The following is a 27,765-nucleotide window of genomic DNA, read 5'->3' on the forward strand; positions in this document are numbered from 1 at the left end:
AGGCTACGGACTCCTGCTAACATGGTGCTAGGCTAGCGCCGATGACACCAGTGCGCATGCTCGGTTCAATAAATCCGGTCGGATAACAATCTCGAGGTAAGTGCTGTTATGTTGGATGCGTTGCTATTGCTGAGCATTTGTGTGTCATTTTGTTCTGGAAACTGACGAGCAGATTGTTATGAATCTATGTTCTGTAACTGCCATCCCCTATGTCACCGGAGGGAGGCGGGAGACCTCCGTTTTTATTTATTTTTATTTAACTTTTATTCAGTCATAGTATGGTACTTTTTATGTAAGTAAACTCTCATAATTTGAGACCGTTTAAAAAATGCTTTGTGATTCAGATCAGAGACTATTGGATTGACAAGAGGAACCATCGCCTTAAGGCAGTGAGTTTTTCCTGAGATAAATGCAGGTCTGATCGCAGTACAACACCAATAATTCTCCTTCCTAAAGTAACAGCAATTCCATGGTGAGATTTTCACATCCTCTTCGGTGGCTGCATCTGATTATACAGCTCCTCGGTTTCAATCTTTTGAGACACATGAGGGATGAGGAATTAATGAGGATTCTAGTCCGATGACTGCATCCGCTAATCTGGTGGATTATTGCGTCTCCTTTGAAGAAAAAAAAACAGCCATGAGACACACAAATTCTTGATGATGAAAGATGAAAAAAGCGCAGGACATATTTTTACAACTGGTACATATGAGGTGTGAGAGTTGTGATCCTGCTTGGGGTTGACGCTGAGAGGAAGCATCTTCGGAGCTTCAATAGAGGGACAAGTAGGTGAGAGGTTCTCTTCTCTTTTTAATAACAAATGTCAGGCAAAACCCAAATCAACTTGACATTGATGACAGGTATTCTTACAGTACAAGACAGAAAGGAGTTCGGACAGAGTGGGTGACATCCACACCTGACCTCTAAAAGTAAGACATTCATCGTCATTAGATTGTTCCAACTTTAACATAGAATTCCCAAATGTTTTAAGCCTTTGATTTGTATCAAACAGTTTTTATTAGCTAAAGTATTGATTAGCTAACAAACTCTAGAGACCTTGATAAAAACAGCACAGTAGAAAACAAAACATTGTATAACAAGGTGGAGATTTCCTGATTTTATCTTCCTGTCATGGTGTAAAGATGTACAATATATTGCTTTTAGGTGCCGAACTACAAAAAAAGTACCCCTCTAATAACATTCTTCAGTTCGGTGCAGAGTTGAAAACTTGACCACACTATCTAACCGTCACGCCGCAGGGAGAGCTGCCGTTCAGAAACGCCACAGGAGCTAATCGATTACAAAGACAGAACCAACAACGTCACCAACCTCCTCCAAAAAGTGCAGCACTGCCATTCAGTCACACACAACTTTCTCTTATTAAAAAACAGTATGGATAAAACTCAAAATAGAAATCTGACACAGTTTGGTCACAGCAGAACCGAGGAGGGACGCACAACTGAGTATTAACTCTTTCACTTTTCACAGGAAATAAAAAAAGCTGAAGGAGGCAACACAAAGTCAGGACTGTAATGTGACAAATTCCGATGACTGAAAAATGTTGTCATCATTCTGAAATGAGACACAAGCAACTTCCCGCCCACAACTCCAGACTCCGTGATGCCGTTAGTGTAAGAAAGCAGTCTCAGGCGTGCACCTCGTAACGGCCAGACTCAGCAAAAATGAGTCAGGCCACTCAGGAAAACCGGACGCCAGTTCAGCAGGACAAAATGAGGCCTGCTCTCACAATAACCAGGCCTGGATGTTGCTCCCTCTGACTGTTCCACGCAGAGCTTCATTCATGAAACCAGTAAAATTCTTTCCTTCGAACAACCCACCCTGCAGAGGTGGCTGGAGCCCCTTACTTGGTTTTCGGCTCGTCGCACTTAAGGGCCTCATAACTGGAACATTTCCACTGAAAATATTGTGTGCGAAGTTGTGCAACAAAGAGCTGCAAATTATGTACAAAAAAAGACGCTACAGTATTGACTACAAAGCAGAGCTCCCCTAAATGTAGCTGCAGGTCATGGGTTATTCCACCAGAGACACACACCCAACAGAAACAAGCGTTAAAGAAGGAAGATGACAAGTTCTTGAAACCACTCGTATAAATAAAAGAGGCTCATCCGTGTAAGCCAGGACTTTCTTGAACAAACTTAAAAGGCCTCTTCAGTTGAGGATTGCTTTGCAGCACGTTGGCTAATGTGTGTCTCCCGCCTGCACAGTAAAAGCTACCGCCAACACTCAAATTTGATCCTGACTCACCCACGATACATTTAGCTTTGATTGCCTTCCTTCAGTCAGAATTTTCATAAATGCAGCCCCGGGTCGTCGAGGAGAGGTGGACGAACAGTGATGCGTTCAGGAGGATCTCTGGGTGTAGAAGAGGATGTAGGCCTGAGTGTTGCACACCTCCTCCACACTGCACACCTTCATCTCAGAGTCATTGCAGTGAACCCAAAAACCTGAGAAGCAACAAATGAACTGTTAAACATTCTTTTAAATAACCAACATTCAGAGTCAGAGTGGCACAATGCAGCACGTCCCTCATGGAGTCCATTCTTGACACCAGACAGGTGATTAAATACAGAGAAGCACAGGCTTTTGCTGATTTATTCCCGTGTTTTCTCAGCTACTCATATCTACATTCTCGAGGCAGAGGCTACTGACGACTAATAAAAGATAAGAGGTCAGTAAACATAAAATACTATTATGTTGTTCATGTTTACGTCATTATTTTATGTGATGTTTGTAGATTAGCCTACTTTGGTTGCACTATTTTTTCCCTTTCATTTCATCAAACACTTTCAAAACTGCTGTGCATGTCACATGCTGTATTTCAGTGTGTAAATACCACATTTCACTTTGGCTTGGGCAAAGCCTTGGGCAAAAGAGACGTCACCGGAAAAGCGGCCCGTCATCAGCAAATGTTAAAATGTCTAATTTACATTTTTCTGACTGTATTATACCCCAGAGATCAAGAGGAGTTGCAACCGATGGGGGGTTTTGTCTTTTTTTTATGAACGTAAATGAAAATGAATTAATGCAATAGATGTCATCAGTCGTCTGCAGAAATGCCTTGAGAAACACAGCTTTTAGAACAGTTTGATTCGGGAAACAGTTTCATCAGTCAAAGAACATTGAGGCTGAGGAGTTGGGCGCAGCTCTGGACCCCTCGACGTTTATAAATTAAATATCAGATGTTTTCAAAATACCAGTACTCAGAATTGTTTTACGCCGACTTCATATAACTCATCATCCATGACATTACTCGGCATATTCATCATGGTTACACTAGAGCGGCCTGGAGGAGCTCAGCACGTGCTCTCACCTCCTTCCGTGTTGTAGCAGTATGCAGTGTAGTGCCCTGAGCCGAAGCCTTTGCCATGATGCATGACGACAGCAGACAGATCGTAGGTGTAGCCTCCTCTGTGGACTGATTGACCTAAGCCAGTGCAGCAGTAGGGCTTGATGTTCAGAACCTGGTCAAAGGCCACGTGGACGCCGATTTTCTCTCTGTGGTTTCTTCCGGACCACCTGCACAGCCGGTGAGAGATAAGCCACGGTCTCACACATTGATGCAGCGTTAGGTTGAAGGGGATGTGTGTGGTGGGAACTCGCCTGAAACGTTTGAGGTGCAGCCGTAGAACCTGAGGTAAACGGTAGATCAGAAGCTGCTTTCGTGCCTCTGAAAGAACTAAAGGCTTGTGGGATGTTTTCCGTCTTCTCTCTGTCAAACAAAAAGCAAACGTCAGTCAACAAAGCAAATACGTCATCGTGAGACTAACATGCCAGTAGGACAGACTTTATATATAACAAATATACAAAAACGCCAAAAAGTCTGATGACAAAAACATGAGAATCCAGCAGCCCCAGGCTTTCTTTGCAACACCATGCGTTAAATTTACAAACTAACTCAGGCAACAAGATAAAGCAGATGATGGCACTTGAACAAAAGCAGTGGTGAGAGAAGGGACCATCTCCATTCGAGACTTTTCACACTGCGCACACTGTCTCAAGACAAAGTGCGTTTGGCTGTGAAAGGCCACATTCTGTTACAGCCATGGTGGAGGTCCGTTTATATCTGAGGGGACGATGACTCAAAGTGTTAAAAGTGACAGAGAAATAAGGTGGTCAAGCTGTTGGTTGCAAAAAGGCTTGGGCACGTGTTGCGCGGCTCATGACGACTTCCTTGAGACGTGCTTCGTCATGGGTCACAAACCAGCTATTTTGGACATCGCCTGAGCCACAGAGACATGAGGCTGCACAGCAGGGGGTGCAATCGGACTCGGGCCACCCGAGACAGCATCCTCAGAGTGAAAAGACCTCAAGTGTACTTACTGTTGCAGTGGTTGCAGGCATAGATCCTTCCTTCCAACGCCTCCATCTCCGTAAACTTTGACAGCATCTCGGTGAGGGTGCAGCTGCGCTGGTAAGCCGCGGAGCCTGAGCTTTTATCAGAGCTGTGGTATCGCTCTGGAAACTCCAAGGACAAGTCCCAGAACGGCTCAACTGTGTTTGACTTGTGCTTACAGGAAAGACATGTCACCTGATGGCCGAACAAAGAAAAGCAAACAGACACACAAAACACACTATGAGTATCTTTAGATAGAGAACAACAAGTATTGAAGAGATTAAAGGAAAGAAGAGTAATTCAAGAAGAATAATGTATGTCTTCAGTGCTTCTTGACAAACTCACCTGGCTGAGAAGTTGCCCATGAAAGATGGTGTTCAGAACCTTCAGGACTTGCTTGGACAGTTTCCTCTTGGTTATGGGGATAACTATCCTGCGTTTGGACCCCTCTGTGTCCAGCTCCTGCTGTACTTTGTCAAGCAGCTCACATAAAAACTCCTGGGCATCCTGCTGGTCGTAGCCACGGAAAGCAGGAATAAGGTTCCACACTGAGTGCAACATGGCAAATGGAGAAACCAGCGACCACCGGCCTGACCACATGACCCTGAAAAGTGTATGCAACTCGTGGCACAGGGACATCTGTTGGCGAGTGGAGCTTCGAGGTTCCTTGGGCTGAACCAACTCAGTAGTCTGAGAGGCAGGTGGGGGGTTTGGCTGTTGTCCCACCTGTAGATTCTCACTGCTTGCCTTCCCCACGCTTCCAAGAGGGCAGCCAATCAGCGGCCCACTACTGACCACACTCCCGCTCATCCCTTTCACTGCTTGTGAGTGATTGGTTTTGGCCAGCAGCTCCTCAGTCTCACACAGGTCCAAAGTGAGAAAACACTCCCTGAATTTCTGCAGGTGACTCAGCACTTGCAATATTGAGTTCATGTAACATGTGTTCCCCAGGTTTCGGAGACCAGTGACGCCAGGAGCCAGTCTCCGGCGGGACACAGTGTGTGTGGAGTAGTAACGCCCCAGTTTAGCTGCTCTGCCATTCTGAGGAGCTTTTCGGGAAAGGGGTAGAAGGGAAGGCTTCTTGGAAGGAGGTAGGCGTTCTGGAGGGTCACGGAATTTGCGAGGAATGAGCGTGATGGTCGAACGTGGAGCCTGAGTAAGAAGCCTGGCACTCTTTCTGGGAGGAACGTTGACCAGCTCTTCCAGGAGTCGCCTTTTGACCTCTTTCTTTTGCTGTCTGGCTGCTTCCAGTTTCTCTTTGCGTTGATTCTGCAACTCCTGGTGTTTTCTTATCCACCTCTGAAACATTTTTCCTAGTAGAGCTTTCCTCCTGTGATGCATTGCCACTTGCATGACGGGCTGTGGTCCACTTTCCATCGTGGAGGAGCGAAGAGAACGTCTTCCATTGCTCCGAACAGTCGAGAGCGCTCCCCTAAGCAGCTTTAGATCCCCCTCCGCATTGTCATTAAGGACATAATCGCCACATTCAAAGCAGAAGACATCCAGTTCACGAACCTCCATAGCCAGCGGATGTTCGGACTCCTGAAAGTGTTTTAGCGAGTGCTCCTCCACGTAATGTCCACAGGCCACGTGGGAGCACTTGAGGCAGGCCCAGACTGAATCTGTGGTGCTGCAGTCCATGCAGCGCCATTTTTGTGGGTTCAGGATGGAATGGTTATCCCCTAAACGAAAGCGCCCAACGTGTTTACAGCGATCCATCTCTGCAGCTACACATGTGGCCTCAGGGATGGGACACACATCCTGTTAACCAGCAGCGACTCATTCTGAAGAACAGACAGGAATAGACTCATTATCTTCCATGTATTCCCTTAGCAGGGATGTAGTGTATCAGACCCCAGTAAGAGTAACTGAGGTGGGCAAGCACCCCAAGTTATCAGTGCATCACAGGCCACATACACACATATATACGCACTCACACACACAATTTACAGGAAGGTTGTGGTTCACTTGTGACATTTTGTGAGATCACAAAAACGCTGCAAGAAATGAAGAAAATGTAGAGCCCACAGAGAGTGGTCCTCATCAAACCCAGAGCAGCCTCAAGATAGAAAAAAAATCCTTGCAGTGAGGACGCAGTGCTTCACACAGGAAGATAACAATTAGTAAGTGCGGTCTCCAAATCAGGTGTCAACAACACCTCACACAGTATGAGATCACTAGGTAGCAAAAAGGCCTATCATTATTATTAGTGTCAGTAAAATACCATGCAAGGACTTGTGTTAAATAATTCAAGCCACAATAGAGAGAGTTTAATGGTACATTTACCAAAGAGACAGTTGTATAATCCATGTATAGAGAAATACGTACCTTCTGTAACGATGGCAGGCTTGATCAGGTTTTCGGGAATTACATCACAAACGGAGAAAGCAGTCACAGCAAGATTCAGCCTTGTATCCCATGTTAGCTGTCATCAACAACATAGTCTGAAACACATGGAGAAAAATCATCACAGCTGCTCACTCAGTCACAGTCATTTAACTGTGATATCTGAGATGTAGAAACAACTACCGCTCTTTTTTTTTTTTTTTTTTTTTACAAAGAGACACCGAGAGTAGCAAAAACACAAGCCATTAAGTATTTGGGCCTTTTAAAAGTCAGCAAATTAACTTCTCTGTGACTGAACATTTGTTGTTAGCTGCTTTTGACGCAGGTCATACGATAAAATAGTCTTATGTCGAGTCGAATGGCAATAAGACATGTTGACGGCTATGTGTAGGTTCCCTCCCACTTCATCATCATTGTGCTTAAAGGATTCAGCTACAGGACATTTGGAGGTTGAAAACATATTTTGTCAAGTATTAAATTAGTCACCAACAGGTTCTTTCGCTGAATAGTCATCACCACTCTCCTAGCACAATCCAAAGCAGACGAGAAATGACTGAGGTTACATGACCAATGTGACCCAAAATGTGTGGGACTCATTACTTTCACACCACACTAGTTTCAACCGGTTCAAACACGTTGTGTGCCATGTTTGTCAGTCTCTATAAGTCATAATTGACTAATCATTAAGGTAGGTGGTGACTAGTCGACTATGTACTAGTAAGTCTATCATTCTCATAACAAGACCTTCTGATGTCGTGTCCTTCAGCAGCACTGATCAAACTTCCAGCATTATCTCCACTACAGTTACTGACTTGATCACGGGACGTGATGATTCAAGGTTTGTTTATCTGGGGATTGATCAAGTTCAATATAATCTGAACACCTACGCCAAAGCCCATGATGCAGACAAGGACCCCGCTGTCCCTCTCTTCGCTCAAAAGACGGTCCTCGAATGTTTACGTGAGAATCCTCGGAGCGTCAACTGACGACGATTGTCCGTAGCCTGAGCTCTCCCGTCCTTTAATCCGTCAGTCCGGGTTCCAAAAGCTTCTCGCCTTGTCCAGACTGCTTGGCCTGGACCAAACGCCAGGCTCACTCTCTGCCACCGTGTTCCGCAGGAACAAAGAGCACCTCAGTGTGTGTTTCTGCTGCAACAGCCGATAACTTTGTAGGTCTGTAACAGCAGAAGCACGAACAAGTCCGCTCACACAACAGCTAGCCGCTAGCAGCCTCTGCAGTGGAGAGCGTTAGCCTCGGTTAGCTTTCTGCCTAGCGATGAAGCTACTTTGTCCGCGAACAGTGCAAACATCCGCCTCTCACTAGGACGCTCCTTAGAAGTTACCCGTGCTGGAGGTGCACCACACACGCACTGGGTTCGCTCGAATTCGGAGGTAACAACCGAGGTGGACCTAAAGGTTGCTCTTGGTTGGCAACTATCGCTGCTCGCCGTAGCGGGCTAATGAGCTGCGCCGCTCAAACTCCCTGTTGCATCCGCGACAAAAGCCGGTTCCTATCAGCTATTTCAGGCGGTTTTCTTTAATGGGCGGATACATGGTTACAGTAGACGGTGTGCAATGTTACCATCGTCTGAATTCGTCCATCCATCCAGGACTCTCTGGCTGCTTGTTGTGTCCTCAGATTGAACAACCCAACTCTCAATCTGAGTCCAGAGCCCGCAGTTCTCATTGGACCGCGGCTCACCGGCAGCCGGTCGCTCATTGGCCGGGGTCCGGAACAACAGGCAGCTGGATGCACCGCCCTCCCGCCCACCAGCGAGGCCACATGGAACAATAAGCGAGGGTAGCAACGTTACCGTTTCCCCCAACATCTGATCCCCGGTCCTATGAGTTCGTCATGGAGCAGATGATTGGATTCTTTTACTGCCCTGCATCGCAACTAAGTCGCAACCGCTGAACTTGCATGGCCGATTGCATATTAGAACTGTTGTATTAGTGTATGAATTACTGTCATTCAAATGTAAGTATTTACTCACACAAATCCAAAGTTTACATCACAAGGACATTTCACCTCACATTATTTAATTGAATGTCAAACCACGGTAACAGGAAATCTATTTTTAGAGACGCACATTCTGCAATTAACAAGTAATGAAACCACAAAATAATTCATGATTACATCTATACATTTTTTAATAGAAAATGTAAAAAAAGACAATTGATACATCAGGTTTTCTTGAAAAACTGTTGAAAGACCATAAACAAATACATTTCCCAACCAAATCAGCGTGCATTACTACTCTGGATTTGCAGTTTACGAAGTTTGTTAAACAATTCCAAATACTGAGTCATTGTGTCCACACAGTCTGCAGGTGCAAAAAGCCCTTCAGGTTTGGCGCTGAACACAGACGGCAACTCTGGAACGTTGGTACCAAGAAAAGACTGCATGAATTCCTTCATAAGATTCCAGCAGTCCCCAGGGATAACACAGGGACAGTACTCCACCTAAAAACACAGCGTCAGTATACCAGATTACGGTTGTACACAGTACAGTCTCAAGTGATTACCTCTACTGATATTCCTCTTGCACTGCAGCTCATCGTCACAGTGCCAACTTTAATTAAAAAGTCACAGTAGCGGTATCTGGAACCTCGACATTCCACCTTATGGGCCTTTGCGTTCTGAAAGTGGCTTTTCAGCTTGACCATAAGAACATCAAAATTTGCATCGGACACCAGGCAGGGTCCTCCTTCATACATTGCCAGGCAGCTCAACGGAGTTTCAGAGTTGTGCATGACATAGAGAAGTTTGGAGGGCTGTCCTGTGATGAAGAAATACGTCTCAGACCACAGGTAAAAACAGGACTTGACCAAACAAAAAATGAACTGCTCAAGTGTCATAAACAGATACTATTATAGGACATCAGACATCACAAAAAGAACAAAATATGGCTGTTTTTCATTGAATATTACAATATTTTGCAGACTTACTCATCTACAGAAAAATTCAGGTTCAGGTTAAGGGGCGATGACATCAGGCAAGTTGGACAGCAGAGCAACATTGTCCAATCATTGCAGTTTAATTTATGATTGGTATGAAAACAGGAATGCATTTAGATGTGCAAACGAAACGTTCTATCCCTAAACAAACTACTTCACTCTCATGCTAATATGAGGAATTGCATCCTATATATACAGGGGTTGAACAAAATAATGGAAAAACCTTAAAGCTTTTTTAGCTTTAAGGTGTTTTCATTATTTTGTGATGGATGTATTTATATATGAGGTGGAAAGTGGAAAATCGATCGTGTACCGCTGACGTTTCCAGTTGCATGGTATGTCTCACAGTCTACGCAGAAGCTGCCCTGTTTCACAGCACCAAGCTGCTCCAACTTCTTGTGCAGAAGGTCGACCGACTGTTGGACACTCTTGCCCTCTGCCACCGGTACCTGGCATACACTGTTTAATAAAGCCAAACAATAGTGTTAATTTGACAAACATTGAACCCATGCTACAAACCAAACAACGGCGCTAAGCGATCCCAGCTAACCGTGCATAAGTTGTTCGCCCGAGCAGATTATACAGAACATATACAAAAAAAATAGTACAGTCACATTTAACTATTGGGCACTAAAGCCAAATACTTTAATTCTTACCAAGTGACTCCCATTTGTGTTTATCAGTTATGCTGTCAGCTACCGAATCGCCAACCCTCGCGGCGCTTGACTGATGACGTCACGACGGAAGCTTTTATGCGATATTAAACTGGGGCTCTCAGAGTCATTTGAAATGATGTTTTTTTGTATATCGATCCAAACATAGTCTAGAATTGTTGACGCATATAGAAAATATGATTAATGCATATTCATGATTCTTCAACGTGGTTTACGGTCAGCCACTGCTGACACTTCCGGGTAAAGATTCAACTTCCGTTTTAACAATTGTAAAAAAAGTTTCGGGCAAAAAAAAAATTAATTGTACGCACGACCGAAGAAAAACACTATACTTCCGACATTAGAAGTTGGTAAACGCTGTCGACACACGCTCTCTTTATAAAAAAAAAAAAAAAAGAATTGTGGGGACGATTACGTAATACGTCACTTCCGTAGAACTGGACGCACATGTCGAACAGGCTGTTTACACTTTCGGGAAGGTTTTAACATCGTAAACTTATGAGACGATATACATAACTCATCGAATCCCAGTCTACGGCAATGCCAAAAGTAAAGAAGTCAAAGGGGGCGGGTGGCGAGAAGAGCGGGGTCGCAGTGGCGCTGGCTGACCAGATTCTTCAGGCGGACACGGTGCGGTCGAAAGGCCGGGTGAAGATTAGAGACACACGGGCTGAGAACGACGACTCGTACGTGGACGAGCGGCTGTCGCGGAAGATCTTACAGCAAGCAAGAATCCAGCAAGAGGAACTTCAGACGGAATATGGCCTGGCGCCGGAGAAGAAGAAGAAACCTGTCACCGTTCTTGGTAAACATTGTTTCATTTGCTTGATACGAGACGATTTCGATGTTGGAGAGAGCATGTAAAATGCTGCTACCTCTGGTGGTTACTCGGTCTACGGCACCCACCGGAGTGACCCCAGGGCAGATGGGAGAGGGATCATATCCATTCTGCTGATAGTCTCAGTCTCCTGTCAAGAAGTTGCTGTGGTGCCTGGGGATGGAACTGGTGCCTTTCATTTTGTTGTTTCCTCTGGATAAAGTGAAAGCTCATTTCTAGATCAGTCACAGTTTGGTTCTTCAAATCTGCTGCACTTTTCACTCCTGCCATTAAAGCATTTCAAGTACAGTCATAGTTTGTCTTTTCTCATCATGCGGGGCAAGCTAAATATAATGTGATTTTTGCTGAATTTGTAGGCCCACAGGACACACAGGACGCAGATTCAGACGAAGAGTGGCCTGCACTGGGAGCAGGACCATCAGACACTGATGTTGGGTGTGACACAGAGATTGTCGTTGATCCCGATGATGAAAAGGCCATTGAAATGTTCATGAATAAGAACCCACCCATGAGGTATGATCGAGCCATATCCCTTTTTTTTTTTTAAAAGAAATGAGTGACATGTTGCCAGAACAATGTTGTCCTTGTACACCGTTTACAGACGCACCTTAGCGGACATTATTATGGAGAAGATAACAGAGAAACAGACTGAGGTTGGAACAGTCATGTCTGAAGTCTCTGGTCTTCCTGCTGCACAGCTCGACCCAAGGGTTGTAGAGGTCTATAGAGGTGTCAATAAGGTACTTCTTCTCATCTAAAAATGAAACTGTGTTTTTGGCTGCTTTATATCATTGGGTGTTATGGCAGCGCTTCAGTAGCTTCTGTTTTCAGATCCCTAAATAGTACTTCCTGTTTTCTTTGTGCCATGTAGGTTCTGTCCAAATATCGCAGTGGCAAGTTGCCCAAAGCCTTTAAAATCATCCCAGCATTATCAAACTGGGAGCAGGTCCTTTATTTGACTGAACCTGAGAGTTGGACTGCTGCTGCGATGTACCAAGCCACAAGGTGAGTCCCGTTTTATTATTTCATAATCATATTAGATAGGATCTCTGAGTCTATTTAATACATTTAAATGTTGGTTTTTTTATGTTTTAGAATCTTCTCATCAAATTTGAAAGAGCGGATGGCCCAACGATTCTACAACCTGGTGCTCCTTCCGAGAGTGCGAGATGATATTGCAGAGTACAAACGACTTAACTATCATCTTTACAGTGCCCTCAAGAAAGCTTTGTTCAAACCAGGGGCGTGGTTCAAAGGTACGCTCAGTTATTCAATGGGGATCGTTTTGCTTAACATCATGTACATCTCTAAAACATTTTTTTATCGGCTTGTGTTTATGTAATATCTTTCAAATTTCTTCTTAGTTCAACACCACTGACAGTTTAGCTGAAACTAAAGCTTGATGATTATTATTAATATTTATTATGCTGCTGTTACTATTTTATGATTGTGTGAGTATGATGCAGAGAAAAGCGGCTCAATTATGCTGTCGAAGCACCAGATAGAATGGCAAAGAAATTAATGTCCAGTTTTGTTTTATGTTTTTCATCTAATTGTAAATCGTCCATCAAATATTTTGTGAGTTACTTTATGTTTTGCATAAGAAATTGAACAGCGTGACGAGATTTGACCCACATTTTGATTTTCAATTTACTGTGTCACCGCAAAGGGGCAGTATTGCACAGAAAAATAACGCAATGAAGATCCGTAAATCCGTTGTCTTACATTTATAAATTTCAATTCCATCACTTCACTATTTTGTTCTACCAATCAACTATTCTTGGATATGACGTCAATTAATACAGCTTTAATATTTGAGGCTGCCCAACTCAAAATCCATATACTGTTTCTCAATACATGAAAGTGAACGTGCGAACTGTAAACAATGACAACCTCTACCACACGTACACAGTTGGTCAGTGCTGGTTAAAATCTGGCTTGAAACAACTGTGCGCCTGTGATGTGGATTTGGATCATTTCTGTGTGGAGTTTGTAACGATGCATTTTCAAAAACGATGTCCTCTTAATAACTTGCTTATGGTTTGGGAGTGAATGAGGGGGGAAAGCTTTAGGTAGTTCTCTTTAAACCTCTTCATCACATTCTTAGGTGTCTCCCAGTTAATCCATTCCTTCATAATCTCTGAAACATCTAGCTGTTTATGTGCTACTGTTTTTTAAAATGACTGTGCTTAACATTTTCTGTAGGAGAGTTGTGGGGCAAAACGTGAGGCAACAGAAACTCTTGCCAACTGATGATTTATCTCTTGATAACTAGGTATTTTAATCCCCCTGTGTGAATCGGGGACCTGCACCCTGAGAGAGGCCATCATTATCGGAAGCATTCTCACGAAGTGCTCGATCCCCGTTCTCCACTCCAGGTGAGGCTTCCACCTGTGTTTCATATCAGACAGACGTCAGCGAGCTCTGTCAGATTGTCTGGAGGGAGAGGTGTGTTGAAGTTGCGTAACCAGACTCTTTATCTTTCAGTGCTACGATGCTTAAGTTGGCAGAGATGGAGTACAACGGCGCCAACAGCATTTTCCTACGCCTCCTACTGGACAAGAAGTACGCCCTGCCTTTCCGTGTCCTAGATGCCTTGGTGGCTCACTTCCTCTCTTTCCGCAATGAGAAACGTGAGCTTCCTGTCCTGTGGCATCAGAGCTTACTCACCATGGCTCAACGCTACAAAGCTGACCTGGCGTCTGAGCAGAAGAACGCCCTCCTGGAGCTGCTCAGGATTCAAACGCACCCTCAGATCTCAGCAGAGATTCGCAGAGAACTGCAAAATTCGGAGTCCAGAGATATTGAAATTGGCCTTCCTGTTACTGTCGAAATGGACTGATACTTTGATCCCTGTTCAAAAACTAATTTGGAGGGTTGGATGTGAGTCAAACAAATCAGTTTTGAATAAAACTCTTGTTTCTGTGGCACTGTAATTGTTTGAATATGGTACTACAAACATACTAGATGACTAGATTCTAAAACATATTCCATATTTTTTAGTAATCTCCATTATAAACTGGTTGTTTTTTTACTTTATAATTTTCCAAACACTGTTGTTGAACGTACACAAATATATGCATGTGTGAAAGTTTAATTTAAATTTCCCTCATACGTATGCAAAACAGACGATGTCACATCACTTTGTATGTACAATTTAAAACTTCATAGCATTACATTTATTGCTAAAACCAGCATATTCATCCTTTAATATAAAAAAAAGTTTAATAAGTAAAAGAAAAAAAAGGTTTACCACATGCATCAGCGGGATTAAATATTTATGTCTTAGTAACCTGCAGAGCCAGGAGCTGGGCAGCGAGATGTGGCCCCACCAGGCCCAGATGCGGACACACGCCACGCCATGTGTGCGTAAAGCCCACGTGGAGTGGATGCTGGAGGTATTGCGGAGGAGGTGTTCCCTCAGGCGGTCCGTTACCTGGACAGCTATCTGAGTAGATGTGCCACGGAGGCGTCCGAGCTGCAGCTTCTGGCGACTGGCCTCCAAGATGAGAGACTCCCTTCCCATCTGTCTCAAAAGTCTATGCATCTACTCTGACAACTCCATTTCTGTGTCTGACATCCTGGTAAACCACCTATTTGATCACATATCTATACTTTGTTTTCCTGAGCTGCTGTTATTGCAACCTCCCATTATTTTTATGAACAGAAAGGCCGTTACTGTTTAGATAATACATTTAAAAAACTGCTTTTTAATGCAGTATGTCATTATAAGTTACATCAAAGTATATTTTAGATTGGATTAGATTTGAATTAGATTTCAATTTTGACCCGCTTGTCATGTCATTAGCTCTCCCGGGTACCAGTGTATAACTACTGTGTGGCATGTTTGTAACATTCCTGAGATTAAGATAAGTCCTGCTGTGGGCACCATCAGTTGGATCCACACCCTTCATCACACAGGTCGCTCCTAAAGGATATGGCCCTTTGTCAGAATCATCTTATAGTGTGTTGTATACAAATAATTAGAGTTATGATCGGTTCACTCTCTTTAAATAATAAATGCAATAATAATAAATATATAAAAAGAGTGACCAACAAACTGACGATATTTGTAGTGCAGCGCTCTAGATGTTCATGCTCCAGCACCACTGGTGATTTTTCATTATTTTCGACTGTAGAAAAACCCTATGCTTGTGTGTAGATACTACCCAAACTGCCGCTTCTGTTTTTTGCCTACAACAATTCATTTCAAAGGTCCACTGCACTGTCATTCGCAGCAGTGGGAGGTGTCAGTAGTGTCCAGTTTGGACTGGTGTCTGGCCTCAGTGGTTCCCTCTGATTTCCTGGAGCCAATTCTTCAGCTTCTTCCCTGCATTCGGCCCCAGCATGTGCGCAGACGCGTGCGCTGCTACATTGCTCTGGCAGCAATAGGTGAGTGAATGTTCATGTCAGAAAGTCATGGGGTTAATTCCAATTCATAAAACACATTTTAGTGTTTCACTAAATTCATCTCGTTGTGAGCACTAACAGCTTGAATTATGCGACAATTGCGTCGTAAACAAAGGTCACAAAGCTGCTATAACTTTGATGAGCATGTGTCAGCAGTTCATTTCGGAGACAGAGAGCTGAGTTTGTGTAATCCTGTATTGTCTGCTGTGAAAGACCATGTCGCTCTATTCAGCTGGCTGATTTCCCACGGATCTCTGTGATGCTGCCCGAGGCGGCAGGTCACAGGGATACGGCCCGTCTGTTTTGGACCCGCTCATTAAAAGGCCATAAAAGTTAAGGCCGTTCCTGGCTCCTGATGTTGTAACCCATTGAGAAAGGTGGCTGAGGAGGAGGGATTAAATGGCTGACTTTTGTTTGCGCCCTTCTCTTGCCTGAAGCAGTCGGGCTTGTGTGTCGGATGATCGTGTTTTGGGATGTTGCTCAGTCTAAGTGCTTCTCTTTGTCAGTGAAGGTGTGTCGGCTCTGGTGGCATCATTCAGTGTTTCTCATTTTCACATTGAGGAAACAAACCACAGCTTTGAATCGATGCTCGCGCACTGCTCTTCTCATTATGAGAGAGCTGTCTCCTGATGTTGTATGCTGCCAGAGACTGTGTCTGTGTCTGACACACACGTTTGATGCTCGAAGATTTAACAACACCCCTTCAAAGCAGACCAAAGAGGGATCATTCATGCCAAAACGGTTCTTTAAAGGTTATCATTTTGGCACGGAATTTAGAGGCAAATATGACCATGGGGCAGGAAGTGTTAGGAACAGCTTAAATGATTAGATCTTTTTGACCTTAGACGTCATTATTCCTCCCTGTTTTATCTTACGGAGAACACTGTTATCGGCTTTGCCTTGAAGTACACCGTAGTGATGATGAGATACTTAATGACAGATAACATTTTTTGTTTTCTCAAACTTTCTCTACCCTCGTTGGGATTAGAAATAGCTACATTTAGGCGGGATCCTCGGAAGATGTCGAACAAGTCTGAAGGCTTCAGCGTGAGGGACATTTCTTTTCCTCACTCAGTCTAGATGTACATCTCAATAATTCTGTTATTGTTTCATAAGACATGAACTTGTCATGTGCTTTAGAGCTGTACGGCTCGAAGGACCACCATTTTGTAAATCTGTGATGGACATTTCACCTGTTGAGCAGATGACCAGCTGTCAATGTTCCTGCCCTCCACTGTGGCCTGTGCATGTGTCTGCAGTGCAGCACAGAAGCTGAACGTGGATCCTGCCACCTCACCTGACTGCATGATGGAGTTCCTCGCTGACCGTCTGGTCAATGATCTGGTACGGGCTAATGTTTAACCAGCATCAGCAATATCATACTGCTCTCATGTCTCATCTTTATCCTCATTTTAGCCAGCGACCTCCATCCAAAAGATGAGACTGAAGAAGAATGTGCCGAGTCTGCTGTTGACCTTTGGTTTTCTGTCAATCTGATCCCTATCAGGAATCAATCGCCAGCTGTTATGAACGACTCCAGAGCGCGCTGGACCTCAACCTTCCCTCATTCACTGAATCGAATGTTTGCAGGTCAGCCTCTGTTGACAAGCTCCAGGGTTTGAGACCAGAAGATGAACCGTTTTAACAAACAAAAGTAGGATGATTCTTTCACTTGGTGAAAGGCGTTTAAACACAGTTGGCTTTTTTTTTATTGCGGTGTATCAATAACTGATCCTTTAGTTACCATGTGTAACACCGATGTTGTGAAAGAAACAAAACATCAGTGGAGAGAATTGTTTTAATGTCATCCAGGTCATTGCAGCGCCGTCGTTCACACAGTCATAAGATGGCGAAGCTGGTAACTTTGGCATGCAAACACAATGGCTGAGAAAAGAAATAAACACTCCCAGACATGAAACCATGCTTTTGCTCATCTTTAAACAACCCTCTGGCTCCATGAATCAAAAACTACAAACTGTCTTTGACTGGTGCAGATCTGCGCTGCAGTTCCCAAATGGCCTCATCCCTCCTGCAAGTTCAATAGTGTTACATAATGCCAATAAAACTACCATGCAAATACTTCGCTCTCCAGTTTCGCTTGACTGATTAAACAACTACAGGCACTTTGATGCACTAATTGTTGACCTTTTTCAGAGCTGCGAAGCAAAGGTAACTTAAGGTTTCAGTGTGCAAAAAAGCATTTCACAAAGTGCCCCAAAACTTAAAAAATACTTTTTCCTTTTTTAACATTTAAGTTAGACATCACTGCAGCTCATCAATAGAGAACAAGGGGTGGATAAAGTTCATTTGGCAACATATGAACACAGCTAATTTCAACAATGTCCACTGGTTTTTAAACAACATTTTTCCCAAAATGACATTCCTGTGTGTGCGTGCATGAGCCTGGGAGCAGGACCAACCCCAGACAGGTTATTCTGGTTACAAGTCATGCACATTATTCAAGTCATTATCCAAATGAAGAACCAAACCAAACAAAAAAAGAACCACTCTAAATAGTCCCTTCACAAGCAAAACCCTTTGGCACTTAAACTCTAGCAAGTAAAAAACGAACAAAAAAAGGTCTTTGGTACAATTGAAGTCATTCTCATGAACCATAAAAAAAGCCTCATTCGATGGTTAAAAGCAGCACTGCATCAGATCGATCCTGACCAGTAGTTTGGCTCCTCTGTGAGCTTGAAGAATCCTGAGAACCTATACAATGCACATATTTTTGCTGTAAAGAAATCTGCTTCTCATTTTGGTGCTGTGCAATTTCCTGAGGTCAGCGGAAAAACAGGAACTGGAGTGCCTCACGCCAAGGGAGCTTTGGTTAGCACGACAAAAACCTTCAGGGAGCATCAGCCAGTTCCTGATCTTCCAGCCGAGCCTCTGACCATCATGGCCTGTTTGTAGTTCTCTGTAACGTTGTCACAGTCTGAAATGGAGAAGGCACTGTCCGACACTCCGGACTCATAGCAGTTCCAGGATCTTTGCAAACCGTCTGCGAGCACATGATCCTCCTGAATGTCTAGAAGGTTGTCTGCTGATACGCAGGCTCTCATGGGTGCCTTGACTGGTTTCTCCAGTAGTGTTGAAGGTCCAACCCGGTCTGGGAGATCCAGCTGGTCAAAGGACTCAGAGGAAAGAATGCTGTCCTCGCTTACGGCCCCATTAGGTCTCAGCCTGGAGCCTCCTCGGGGTAATGAAACTGCGAGTTGGTCTAGTGAGCCGAACTCTTGCGCGGCACCGGAGGAGAACTTGCCATTGCGCTTCAGGATTCCTTTCCTTTGAGTGGGTGCGGAGGGACACTCGCTAGCCTGTGGTGCCCAGCCAGAGTCACTGTTCTCTGGCGAGGACGAGTAGTAGCCAGACTCTTGCTCCACTGGCTTCTTCTTCAGGATTCCTTTGCGAGGTGGCATCGCAGCCTCGCTGCAAGGTGCCGACGAGCCCAAGATATTTTCTGTGTCCGGGATTCCGCTTACAAGCTTCTGTTTCCCACTGTTCCGTCTCTTTAAAATGCCTTTGGAGGGCTTGGTGTCCGTGCTGGCTTCACTGAAAGTCTGGGAGACGTTGTTCTCTTTCCTTGACCTTCTCAAGGAGCGCTGGCGCACCACGTCTGCTCCGCCGCCCTGCGAGCGCAGCAGGCAGCGCACTTTGGAGCCGTTCTCCAGCAGCGGCCTTGACGTCCGCCGCAGCCAGTTAGCAACACTGGCTAGTGCTGGAGGATGCTGGCTAGAAGGGGAGGCGGGTGCTGGGGTTGGGTCCATCGTGCTAGCTTGGGTCTCCACCAACAGCGAGTGTTGGTACCCCCAGTTCAGCCACCAGTGACCGGCTATCTCTTCTACCGTTGCTCTGCGTTCAGGATTGACCATCAGCATCCAGCGAATAAGTCCACACGCATCTAAGCAACAACAGACAGAGAAAGGTTTATATTTGATGATCAAGGAGGAGACATCAAGGTGATGTTGCAGAAACCCACCGGAGGGGTTGTTCGGTTTCCGGTAGTTTCCAGTGCTGATCTGTTGGACAAGCGTTCTGTGGTTGATCCCATCGAAAGGCATGGTACCATGAACCATGGTGTACAACAGAACGCCCAGAGACCAGGTGTCCACCTCCGGTCCTCGGTATGGTCGTCCATTTACGATCTCAGGGGAGGCATACAGGGGACTTCCGCAGAAGGTTTGCAGCAATTCGTCACGGTGGTAGAGATTCGACAGGCCAAAGTCAGCAATCTGGAACAAGAGCTACAGCTGAGTCTTGGTTGCTTTAGGATGCTTTGGTGAGCATGTGTCAAATCCAAGGCCTGGGGGCCAAATCCAGCCCACCAGGTTGTTTAATGTGTTGTGCGCTTTAGTGTAAGGACACAAGAAAAATCACACTCCTTCGTGGTCTGACTTTAAAGGTTGATTGTCATCTGCTTCTGGAACCACATCATAGCCTTTAAAATCCTTCAAAACGTGGCAACCCAGACGCCTAAAACCACCTGAGGTTTGTTTAACGACAAGACTCCAATCTATGAAAGCAGCAAGTATTGGGTAATACATTTCACAGCTAAGCTGAATCAGTGATCAACTTCAGGAAACGTGGATTCTTTCCCAGCAGGGGGGAATTTCTTACCTTAACATTGCCGCTGCCGTCGAGTAAAATATTCTCCAGTTTCAGGTCCCGGTGTACTATTCCATTCTAGGTAGGGAAAAAAAAACATTTATATTTAACACTTTCATATACAATATAATAAGTGAAAAAAAAACAGTTTTGAAGACACCAGTTCCAGTTCATCTAATCAGATATTTCACAGGGTCAGAACATTTTTTTCACGTGCGTCAGCTACGCTTCTCTGTCCTGGACTCTGCAGGGGGGAATGCCTTTGCGCAGCACTGGCCTTCAAAAAATGCAGGTCAACTTATCTTCCAGAGAACAAACTTTTCCCCGCCATCAGTTGACAAAAGGCTTGCGGTTACAATGACCAAGTGTGGCATTGATACAGAAAATGCTTCAAGTGCCTGATCGGCTTAAACTGATTCCTTGCCATAATTTTATCATTTAAAAACCCATCATGATTGTAGACAACAAATAAAAACAGGGTTATGAAGTTACATAATTACACGAGCCGTACAGAAACAGTGTGTTGGCCCTCGTGTTCCGCTACACCCTCATTAGTCTGCGGGTTCATGCATATGTGTGTGTTGGCCTCCTGCCCTGATGCCAGCGCTCAGCCCACTGAATGGTTACGCTTGTCTACATTGTTCGCTCCACATCCGTGTTGGGTGGGTAATAGCATTATATAACAGTGGGGGGCCAGGGCCCTGGAAACTGGACCAAATGGTGAGTTGGTTCTGTTGGACGCAGTAGAAGAGAGGAGCTCGATAAGCAACTGCTCTGGCTCACCTGATGGCAGTAGTGCACCGCCGACACGATCTGTCTGAAGAAGTGGCGAGCCTCACGCTCGGAGATCCTCCTCTTGTCACAGATGTAGTCGTACAAGTCACCGCGGCTGGCGTACTCCATCACGATCACAATCTTGTCCTTGTTCTCAAACACTGAAAAACAACGGCACGAGCACCATCAGCCTCTGTCCTGGGGGAGCTGTGAATACAGCATCGCTCCCTGCTCTGTTCCCTCCCCAAGTCTCCTCTTCAGTCACGGTAAATGAGCTCCTTCTCAGTGCTGTTATTATAATAACCGTTTGTTGTACCTGTGCAGCAACAATAAATGCCCTTCCTTTATTTTTCAACAAAATAAACTCCACATATCGTCCAGTTATACGAGTTAAGTTTCCTCCCGGCAGCCACTCTGAGTAATTGGAGCCCTGTGATAGTGGACATGCACTGAGGTGGTGGAGAATAGTGACTAGTGACCAAGTCATCCGGCATGAACTCAGCAGATTGTTGTTCCACACTGTTGATGGGGCGCAGGCTGGTATCATCGCTTATGTAATCCAGCAACAGTCTTCTGCACAAAGACTTGCGTGACCAAATTCAGAGCCTCAACAGAGAGCGATTCAGGAGAGCTGCAGTCCAGGTATCACGTTTTGCTGCACATGTCTGCGACTGTACCTTCATAGATGGTGATGATGTGTGGGTGGCAGAGGGACGACATGATCTCGATCTCCCGCCGAATGTGTACCAAGTCCTGCTCATCCTTGATCTTCTCTTTGCGGATCGACTTAATGGCCACCTTTGGAGAGAAAAACAAAAAGAAATAGATTGTGTCACCATCAGTCTGCAACAGTTCAGTGTTGGAAGGAACGATCATCACGACCTTCTCCGTGACCTCTGTGGTTTGGAGATCACCGAACGCTTAATATAGCCAGAAACCACAGTCGAGAAAAACATTTTAAATGTATTCAAATTTAAACAACACGCAAAAGGAAAGTGGACAGAAAAGCGGAACCAATAACACACAGTGCTCCATAGTGTTATCAGCGTGCTCTGGAGTTGATAACTAAGGCAAATAATGTTCCACCACCAAATGAGAACATGCACAGCAAACAAAAACACAATGTTCTTGTGTTACTTTCACTGTCTCTAATCCCCATATTAAGTCTTCTGTTTGGCACTTTTACTGTGTAACAGCTAGTCATCACTTTGTTAACAATGAGGCAGGTTGGTGTCAAACTGAAAAAATATTCCAATCCACAGCGTCATCTCCTGTCAGAGGAACAATGGGCAGTCAAACGGGAACTCAGCCATGTTGTTTCTAATGAGTCAGAGGGAGCATCGGGTCAGCCATTGTCTGGTGAAATAATAGACCAGATAGATTGTCTCCTTTCTCAGGTCTAGTAAAACGCAACATCATCACCTCACACTTCATTTGGAAAGCCCTCACGCCCCGACATGCCACTCAAAACACAGGCCTATATATTCCTTCTATCTATTTGAAGTTCAGATGCCAGGAATTCCTCCGAGTGTCACCAGTTCATCCCAAGGTCGAAGAGTCATGAGGCACCGGATGGTGTGTCATGGTCGGTTCTGGAGCCCCCGAGGGTCCAGACACCAGGGAGGAAACGCATGAAGCAGCAGATTGTCATATCAGCTTGGACGCGTGCGCACACACGTCTGCCGACGTGAATCACCGTCTGGCTCTGCATGCCTCTTGGGTCAGGGAGGCGCTCGCAACACACAGAGCCATTCCTCCCTTCTGGGAACTGAGCTTTGCTCTTTGTGTTTGTGTAGCTGTCGGAGGGCAGAGCTCACACTCCCAGTGCATTCACACCCTTGTCAGGCTTTTAGCGGGTGTGCGGCGTCTGTGCTGCGGTCGGCTGGTCTACGCAACTGACAGGGAGCCTCCAATCTTTCACACGTCACTAAATTCTTACATTGGACGACTCAAAAGTGAACCTTTGTTTAGAATGTCTCACAGGGTCGGTAGACCCTATAGGGAGGGACGGACTGGACGTTACACTGACACAGTGCGCTTTATAAACGTTCTCTAACCTTCTACCAGTTATTTCACACCTGGTAGCTGACAAAATGGCCGTCCACATACTGAGCCCGGCAACACTAAAACTCACTTTTGTACTGTGACGCCACTCGTCTTAACGACTGCCTATTGTTCTGCTTTTGGTATCAGTCTGTTCTGCTCAGTCCAGAAAAATGCCAACGATGCATCATCTGTGCTGATAGTGCTCCTGCTGCTGACAGAGCTCGGAAACACAACACACCCCTCCACCTTTAAATCCCTGCTACGAAGTCACATGCTTTTATTTAACATCTTCCAAACTTTGACTTGATGTAGTGTTTAGCCGTCCACCTTCGTGGTGCAGCAACTTTCTTCACTGTTCTATTCTGCCTGTGAAGCACTTTGTGAACAGCGTCCTAAGAGGTGCTTGATAAATAAAGCTTTAATGTTATTATTATTAGAATGATGTGAAGCACTTTTGCCAACAATTGTGTGCTATTGCAGATTTAACGGGCCTGTGGCATGAGGGTGTTCCGGGGACTGAAGACACGTTAAAAGTAAGGATGACCTTTGTTTGTCAGGGTCATCCTGTACTGTCTTGTCATTGTACTCAGTGGTACAGCCATCCCAACTGTTCTTTACACTCATATAAAGTTACAATACAGTAGCTGCAGAATTACAACCACAACACGGGCAGGATGAAGCCATTCTCGGTGTGACGTTCCTCCCAGTCTCATGTTACACCAGCAACTGCCAGGTGAAATAAAAGTTTTTTTTTCTTTGATTCCGTGAATGCCAGTTTGAACATGACGCAGATTCTAATGAAACAGAGGGAAAGGTCCACAGAGAGGAGCTGTGGAGCAACACAGGGAGAGGAGGCAAGACTGGACACGCATCGTGACCTGTTTACTGCAGGTGATCGACGGGAAATTCCAGTCTGTTGCTTCCTTTATTCCACAGCACTTTCACTTGTGACGAACCTGATCTATGACAAACAACATTCCTCATAAACGTGACAATCATTAGACACGACAACTAAGGAATAAAATGACGACATTGTTTGTCAGTCGGTGACTAACAGCAACCAGTTTCTGTTTACGGTTATTTCCAGATGATATTAAAGCAAAACTAAAAAACAAGTGTGTGACAACATCAACCAGGCAGGAGGAACAGAAACAGACGGATCGTTGGAAAGGGTGTGTTTCGTGTATTCACACTGCACTTTATAAAGAGGCCTTTGATTTGACCAAAACAATAAAGCAGGTGGATTGAAATGTCTACTTTCAAATACAATTATCTTTTAATAGGTGTTTTTTAAAAGCTCTAATTATTGTGCTTGAAAAGCCATTATTGCTATTTTTATATTGTACTGCAATTCTTCATCGAAGGCCAAAAGTTTGGACATACTTCTCATGCAATGTGTTTTAATGACAATTTACATGTGCTGTATTCAAGACCACGCCACAAGATATCTGATCAGGACCAAGAAAACATCAAGACATACTGATCCAAAACCCTAAAAAAGTGGTCTTCAAGTCTCGTCCAAGAACAATTTTGACTACCTAAAACACTATGATTATTTATTAATTATGAATTAACACATATGGAATTATGTAGTAAACAAGAAAAGTTATGTCAAACCATGTCACCATTTGCTTGGACTGCTGCTGACTACTGCACACCACACACGACATCATGAGGCTCATTGAGAAGATCAGGGCTTTGCAGTGTTTTTTTCCTTTGCTCCAGAATCCCATATATCCTGCTTCATATATTTGATGTCTTCAGTGGGTATTTACCATGTAGTAAGTAGTAAAAGTAAAGAAAACCCACCGAATCAGAAGGCATGTCCTTTGACGTTTGACGTTTGGCCTATACTACAGTTAATATCTTTTGTATCTTAACATCTTTTTAGGGACTATTTTGCAGCATGTTTTGAGGACTCACTGAGTTCTTCAAGTTATTTGTTCTGCCACAGATTTCATTTTCAATTGGCACAATCAAGAGTTGCATAACGTGCAGTTATCTTGAAAACGTCGCTACACTTCCTTGAAACTCAAGTGCATTTCTTCAGACTTCTTATCAGCCCAGTGGAATACACCTGAAAGTCAAGAGGCCTTTCACCCAATCACTTATATAAAGTGACCTAACCTTCCTGACTGCAAGTCCTCAGCAAAACAACCATTTCAAACAAACAGGTTTCAGAGGAATATTGTGTGTGAATATTCGCACTTTAGATTGACACTCTAATTTAAGTTCATGAAATTTGAATAGTGCAGTTGGCTCAAAGGTATTCTAGGTGAAGAAGCACTTTATGTTGAGTAGCCTTGAATGCATTCATATATAGCTACCCCTAAAAAAGGAACACACCCGTTAGACATCCAACAAGAGGCAAATTCAGGGCCAACTCGTATTTGAATACACACAAGTGGCTTTGATCACAGACTAATACTAGGCAATGGTTTCACCTCTTTAACTCGTATTGCAAGAAAACCTGCAGTCGCAAAAAAGTATTGCAGGAAAGGCAGTCTGAAACTTACTTAAGTATACATTTATAAATGTTATAATTTGTTTCCTTTCATCACACATTCAAAGGTAACTGACACCACGTAACTTTCTGACACCATTTAACAATTTGCAAAATAAGTTTCCGATCAACAGAAACTTCTTTTGCAAGTAGTTTCTGTTGATCGCTGTTGACTTCGGTGTTGACACTTGATTTTTCCATCAATGTATGCACAATGTTATCTTATCTCAGGGGAGAGAATGTTAACTTTGACAGTAGATCACTCAGTGGTAGCGAACAGACTCTTGGTCTGATCTGATCTTAAATGTCATCAAAGGAACGTCAGCACCTCATCCCTACAAGTGAGCAAACATCCAAGCGGTTATGTCACGATTATTTATACAGCACCTTTCAGAATAAGGTCTATAAAATATATACAAAAAAATATATATAAAAGCAGTTGTCAGAGAACAACAAAATAAAGTCACATACATGCGAGCAGGTAGATGAGAATTAAGTGAATAAAGTGAAATAAAATGCAAGCTGTACAATAGTTTAAAATCAAAATGAGGATTTCTTTTTAAACTGTAAATTTGGGATGAGACCACGTTTTCTAAAATCTTGGCTACAAAGTATTGGTTTAGATCTTCAGAGTTCAGCTTTTGGAATGTACCTTCAATGATTTCTGATGAATAAAATACTGGGCAAAAAAAAGGTTTGAAAAGGTGAATAACCATGTTACAGCAGATGTAACGAGGTTTTAAATCTGGATGGCCAAACTTGATTGACAAGCTTTGTGTAGAAACGTCTAAACTTAGACCTTATCTCTAGTGAACAGGTGGCCCATCGGACAGAAACGCAGCTTACAAGTGACGCCACTTGAACTGGATCAAGATGTTGCAGCCGGTGTTGAACGACAGATACATGATGCACTGTATGAACGTGTGAACTCACCAGGCGACCACATCGCTCTTTGGCTTTCTTCACTTTGCCGTACGTCCCTTTGCCCAGGGTCTCCAGGAACTCGTACCTGTGCTTCAGGTTGTGCTTGTGGTGGTGTCTCTTGACCGCTTGCTTCTTTACCAGTGTCGGAGCTTTGGCAACGGATGACGCTTCCACGAGCGGCGGCCAACAGTTGGAGGACAGTCGGCCAACTTTGGGACCGTCCATCCTTCTCGTTTTACGGGTCACAAGTGAAGAAACCAGGTGCTGGTCAACTGCATTCCCTCAAGCGCAGACATAAACGGCTTCTCCCGCAACAAGAACGTTTCGAAATCGAGCCAAACTCGAGAAAACCTAAAGGAATAAGAGGTGGCGTGGACGACGTTGCCTCCTCTACAGACAAACACGACTGACTGAGGGCAGGTGAAGCTCCGGCTGGAGAAGCGCAAGTGTAGGTACACGTCACAAAGTCAGGGGCGGGTGAGGTGAAGCGATGAAGCGAGGAGCGCTCGATAAACAACACCCTCTGTGCGAGGAACAACGCCCCCCCACCCCAAAAAAACAAAAAACAATTCAACGACTCAAACATTTCGTATCATTTATCTTTTTCGACGGACACAACGTGAGACAACAGGTGGCACAGAAGTCAATACATATACAAAATTAACTAATTACATTTTGCTTGTTTTGGTTAAGTTGTAATGTAAAGCACGATGACATCTGCTGACCGATTCAATCCAATAAGGTGAACTAATTAAGCGCATCAACTACTGCTAGTCGCTCACAAACCTATTACATTACCTGAAAAACATATTAAATTATTTATACATTGGGATATAAATGTAATCGATCCTTTAAGTGAACGCAAAAACTACAGACCGTTACGAAAAAGACACAGAAGTTCGAAAAACATCAAACAAATACAAATACAAAAAACTCGTCACCTGAGATGAAGGGGTGAAAGTGAGGTCAGGAACAAGCGTTTTAAAAAAAGTAAAGCATTGTATAGACAATACCCACAGGTTTGATACATTCATTTACTCTAAAATATTTACTTCAGTTATATTTTATTGTATAAATGGCTTTATAGTCGTGGCAATAGGATCATAAACATCCTCCCAACTCTGCATGAAGACATAAAAAGAGCCATATTTCATGCAGGTGTGAAGTTATTGGGCATGTACTTGACATTGTCTTAAATGAAAGAGGGAAGCCTCTTTCATATGTGATACCAAAATGCTCCAGAAGGCTGAATGACTGAAAATGTCTTATTACATATATTTACAATACCATTTATGTAATAACATTTACAATAATTCCCAACCCATTGTTGTGGTA

General features: G+C 44.1%; 5 protein-coding genes across 8 annotated transcripts; 2 read left to right on the plus strand and 3 right to left on the minus strand.

Annotated features, from left to right (window-relative positions):
- Positions 1-778: 778 nt before the first annotated feature.
- usp49 (ubiquitin specific peptidase 49) lies at positions 779-8,380 on the minus strand. 2 transcript variants are annotated; one of them, XM_053868018.1, is made up of 7 exons: positions 8,282-8,380; positions 6,683-6,798; positions 4,700-6,138; positions 4,342-4,549; positions 3,622-3,730; positions 3,332-3,537; positions 779-2,465 (listed from the first exon to the last, which is right to left on the minus strand). In XM_053868018.1, the coding sequence occupies exons 3-7, from the start codon at positions 6,071-6,073 to the stop codon at positions 2,362-2,364; spliced, it is 2,001 nt and encodes a 666-aa protein (XP_053723993.1). In that variant the 5' UTR covers positions 6,074-6,138; positions 6,683-6,798; positions 8,282-8,380; the 3' UTR covers positions 779-2,361. The 2 variants fall into 2 exon arrangements, with proteins under 2 accessions (XP_053723993.1, XP_053723994.1); XM_053868019.1 differs by lacking the exon at positions 8,282-8,380 and adding an exon at positions 7,588-8,251.
- Positions 8,381-8,744: 364 nt separating this feature from the next.
- Positions 8,745-10,518, minus strand: med20 (mediator complex subunit 20). Its single transcript, XM_053868046.1, has 4 exons — positions 10,313-10,518; positions 9,970-10,115; positions 9,225-9,478; positions 8,745-9,162 (listed from the first exon to the last, which is right to left on the minus strand). Exons 1-4 carry the CDS (start codon positions 10,324-10,326, stop codon positions 8,941-8,943), a joined length of 636 nt encoding a protein of 211 aa, XP_053724021.1. The 5' UTR covers positions 10,327-10,518; the 3' UTR covers positions 8,745-8,940.
- A 151-nt stretch (positions 10,519-10,669) lies between these two features.
- bysl (bystin-like) lies at positions 10,670-14,089 on the plus strand. Its single transcript, XM_053868031.1, has 7 exons — positions 10,670-11,135; positions 11,525-11,681; positions 11,770-11,908; positions 12,040-12,173; positions 12,264-12,424; positions 13,444-13,546; positions 13,656-14,089. The coding sequence occupies exons 1-7, from the start codon at positions 10,871-10,873 to the stop codon at positions 14,008-14,010; spliced, it is 1,314 nt and encodes a 437-aa protein (XP_053724006.1). The 5' UTR covers positions 10,670-10,870; the 3' UTR covers positions 14,011-14,089.
- A 399-nt stretch (positions 14,090-14,488) lies between these two features.
- On the plus strand, positions 14,489-17,641 carry ccnd3 (cyclin D3). The gene is made up of 5 exons (XM_053867787.1): positions 14,489-14,595; positions 14,653-14,758; positions 15,392-15,560; positions 16,783-16,922; positions 16,995-17,641. Exons 1-5 carry the CDS (start codon positions 14,489-14,491, stop codon positions 17,073-17,075), a joined length of 603 nt encoding a protein of 200 aa, XP_053723762.1. The 3' UTR covers positions 17,076-17,641.
- Positions 17,363-26,860, minus strand: nuak2 (NUAK family, SNF1-like kinase, 2). 3 transcript variants are annotated; one of them, XM_053868025.1, is made up of 6 exons: positions 26,440-26,860; positions 21,635-21,755; positions 20,967-21,118; positions 20,196-20,261; positions 19,558-19,810; positions 17,363-19,479 (listed from the first exon to the last, which is right to left on the minus strand). In XM_053868025.1, the coding sequence occupies exons 1-6, from the start codon at positions 26,653-26,655 to the stop codon at positions 18,437-18,439; spliced, it is 1,851 nt and encodes a 616-aa protein (XP_053724000.1). In that variant the 5' UTR covers positions 26,656-26,860; the 3' UTR covers positions 17,363-18,436. The 3 variants fall into 3 exon arrangements, with proteins under 3 accessions (XP_053724000.1, XP_053724002.1, XP_053724001.1); XM_053868027.1 differs by lacking the exon at positions 26,440-26,860 and adding an exon at positions 25,448-26,417; XM_053868026.1 differs by lacking the exon at positions 26,440-26,860 and adding an exon at positions 23,882-25,428.
- Between the last annotated feature and the right edge of the window lie 905 nt (positions 26,861-27,765).

Source organism: Synchiropus splendidus, chromosome 6 (assembly GCF_027744825.2).
Source record: "Synchiropus splendidus isolate RoL2022-P1 chromosome 6, RoL_Sspl_1.0, whole genome shotgun sequence".
Lineage (NCBI taxonomy): Eukaryota > Metazoa > Chordata > Actinopteri > Syngnathiformes > Callionymidae > Synchiropus > Synchiropus splendidus.

Bases quoted from the DNA above. Each gene is read 5' to 3' on its own strand.
- usp49 (XM_053868018.1), bottom strand. From the start codon at position 6,073: ATGGATCGCTGTAAACACGTTGGGCGCTTTCGTTTAGGGGATAACCAT. The intron at 4,550-4,699 runs GTGAGTTTGTCA...TTCGGCCATCAG, and splicing joins ATGGGCAACTTCTCAGCCAG to GTGACATGTCTTTCCTGTAA. The intron at 3,538-3,621 runs GCGAGTTCCCAC...CCGGCTGTGCAG, and splicing joins CTGCACCTCAAACGTTTCAG to GTGGTCCGGAAGAAACCACA.
- med20 (XM_053868046.1), bottom strand. The intron at 9,479-9,969 runs GTACACGATCGA...TCTTCATCACAG, and splicing joins TGCAACTGGAAACGTCAGCG to GACAGCCCTCCAAACTTCTC. The intron at 9,163-9,224 runs GTAATCACTTGA...CTGTGTTTTTAG, and splicing joins CAAGAGGAATATCAGTAGAG to GTGGAGTACTGTCCCTGTGT.
- bysl (XM_053868031.1), top strand. From the start codon at position 10,871: ATGCCAAAAGTAAAGAAGTCAAAGGGGGCGGGTGGCGAGAAGAGCGGG. The intron at 11,682-11,769 runs GTATGATCGAGC...CACCGTTTACAG, and splicing joins AATAAGAACCCACCCATGAG to ACGCACCTTAGCGGACATTA. The intron at 11,909-12,039 runs GTACTTCTTCTC...TGTGCCATGTAG, and splicing joins TCTATAGAGGTGTCAATAAG to GTTCTGTCCAAATATCGCAG.
- ccnd3 (XM_053867787.1), top strand. From the start codon at position 14,489: ATGTGGCCCCACCAGGCCCAGATGCGGACACACGCCACGCCATGTGTG. The intron at 14,596-14,652 runs GTCCGTTACCTG...TCCGAGCTGCAG, and splicing joins AGGAGGTGTTCCCTCAGGCG to CTTCTGGCGACTGGCCTCCA. The intron at 15,561-16,782 runs GTGAGTGAATGT...CCTGTTGAGCAG, and splicing joins CATTGCTCTGGCAGCAATAG to ATGACCAGCTGTCAATGTTC.
- nuak2 (XM_053868025.1), bottom strand. From the start codon at position 26,655: ATGGACGGTCCCAAAGTTGGCCGACTGTCCTCCAACTGTTGGCCGCCG. The intron at 21,119-21,634 runs GTACAGTCGCAG...GTTGTTTTTCAG, and splicing joins CATCATCACCATCTATGAAG to TGTTTGAGAACAAGGACAAG. The intron at 20,262-20,966 runs GTGAGCCAGAGC...TTCCCTACCTAG, and splicing joins CGGTGCACTACTGCCATCAG to AATGGAATAGTACACCGGGA.